Source organism: Limulus polyphemus, unplaced genomic scaffold (genome assembly GCF_000517525.1).
Source record: "Limulus polyphemus unplaced genomic scaffold, Limulus_polyphemus-2.1.2 Scaffold350, whole genome shotgun sequence".
Classification (NCBI taxonomy): domain Eukaryota; kingdom Metazoa; phylum Arthropoda; class Merostomata; order Xiphosura; family Limulidae; genus Limulus; species Limulus polyphemus.
Genome location: NW_013665960.1, coordinates 399,984 through 401,312, shown reverse-complemented (window position 1 = coordinate 401,312; position 1,329 = coordinate 399,984). Strand labels below are relative to the sequence as shown.

At 38.8% G+C, this 1,329-nt stretch overlaps 1 protein-coding gene across 1 annotated transcript; it reads right to left on the bottom strand.

Annotated features, from left to right (window-relative positions):
• LOC106457598 (glutathione S-transferase Mu 2-like) lies at positions 1 to 1,076 on the bottom strand. The gene has a single exon (XM_013917034.2). The coding sequence runs from the start codon at positions 1,059 to 1,061 to the stop codon at positions 246 to 248; it is 816 nt and encodes a 271-aa protein (XP_013772488.2). The 5' UTR covers positions 1,062 to 1,076; the 3' UTR covers positions 1 to 245.
• Positions 1,077 to 1,329: the final 253 nt, after the last annotated feature.

Here is a 1,329-nt window from a genome sequence, read left to right as displayed (position 1 = left end):
TTCTTGGTTAATCATTCAGTATTTTATTGTTTCCAAAACACTTGTAGACTGAACAATACATCAGACATATCCAATTTCAACAAATACCATTACGTTATTGATAACATTGAATCATTTTCATTATTTTAGAAAATCTAACAAGCAGAATAGTTTTGAAAAACAAAATATCATAGCTACTATAAACTGTTATACTCAGATGAGATTTCGCAGGTTAGCTTATTCCATGATTGATTGTAATCTGACATTTACGTACCCTTCCATGGATAGGAATAACCCATGTCCATGTACGAATTAGAAAACTCTTTCAAGGCTTTTTCGGGTTTATTTGGGCTGAGTTCCCCACCAAACATCGAAAATGGAGCATATAAAGGGTACCATTTGAACTTGTCCGATTCCATGTAGTTCTTGACGGCTGGCAATTCTTCGAATCGAGTCAAGTACTGTTTGAGGTTAGGGTACTCCTTTAGACAGTCTGGCTCAAAGAGTCGCTGGTGATCCAAAGTCTCATAACCAATGAAGTCCACGTAGGTCAGTCTGTCCCCAATTAGCCACTGTCCAGAACCTAAGAACTGTGACAACAGTTTCAGTTGTTCAGATAGACGTTCCACGTAGTTCTTTCTCAAGTTTTTGTAATCTTCAGGTGAAACATAACAGGTTCTTATCAGGCCCCATCTCATGTCATTCAGCTGCTGTTCCAACAAATCAGTACGAATTCGCTCCTCTTCTGTCTTAGCGTCTAGATTCGTTTGGCGAGCTAAATATCTCATAATGGCTAAACTCTGGGTCAGTTTGATGTCGCCATCGATGTAGTAGGGAAGGTTAGGAAATTCTAGTCCTAAAGACAGTCTTTCTTTTAACCAGTCGTCAAGACTCCAGTCGGGCGGACCGCCAGGGGTATACCGCTTTTCTTCGAAGTCTATTCCCAAGTATGCCAACATGAAGCGAATAGGTTCGCATACACCGCGAGCATCCCAATACCCTAACACTGGTGACATGACTCGTCGTAGTCTCGAAACTCTGAACGTCTGTGTATAGTTCAGCTTTTCTGCTGTAATAGACATCACGAGGTTGCCATGCTGGCTTCGTGACAGACCTTTCTTATTGGCTTACGCTTTCTCGTTTGTTTTATTATTATTGTTTTTGCTGTTCTATAGTCACACAAGATTACTGGAGAAGATCGTGCTCTACAAATCATGTCTAAATACGATTTATATACACAGAAATATTTTTGTGATGGTTGGAATGAGTCTCTCCAGAAATGACTCATATTTCATTTGAATTTTTTGAAATTATATAAAACAAAAAAGTTCTTTTATTAAAGAGAAATTC

Excerpts from the sequence above, each read along its gene's own strand:
- LOC106457598 (XM_013917034.2), bottom strand. The coding sequence starts at position 1,061 with ATGTCTATTACAGCAGAAAAGCTGAACTATACACAGACGTTCAGAGTT.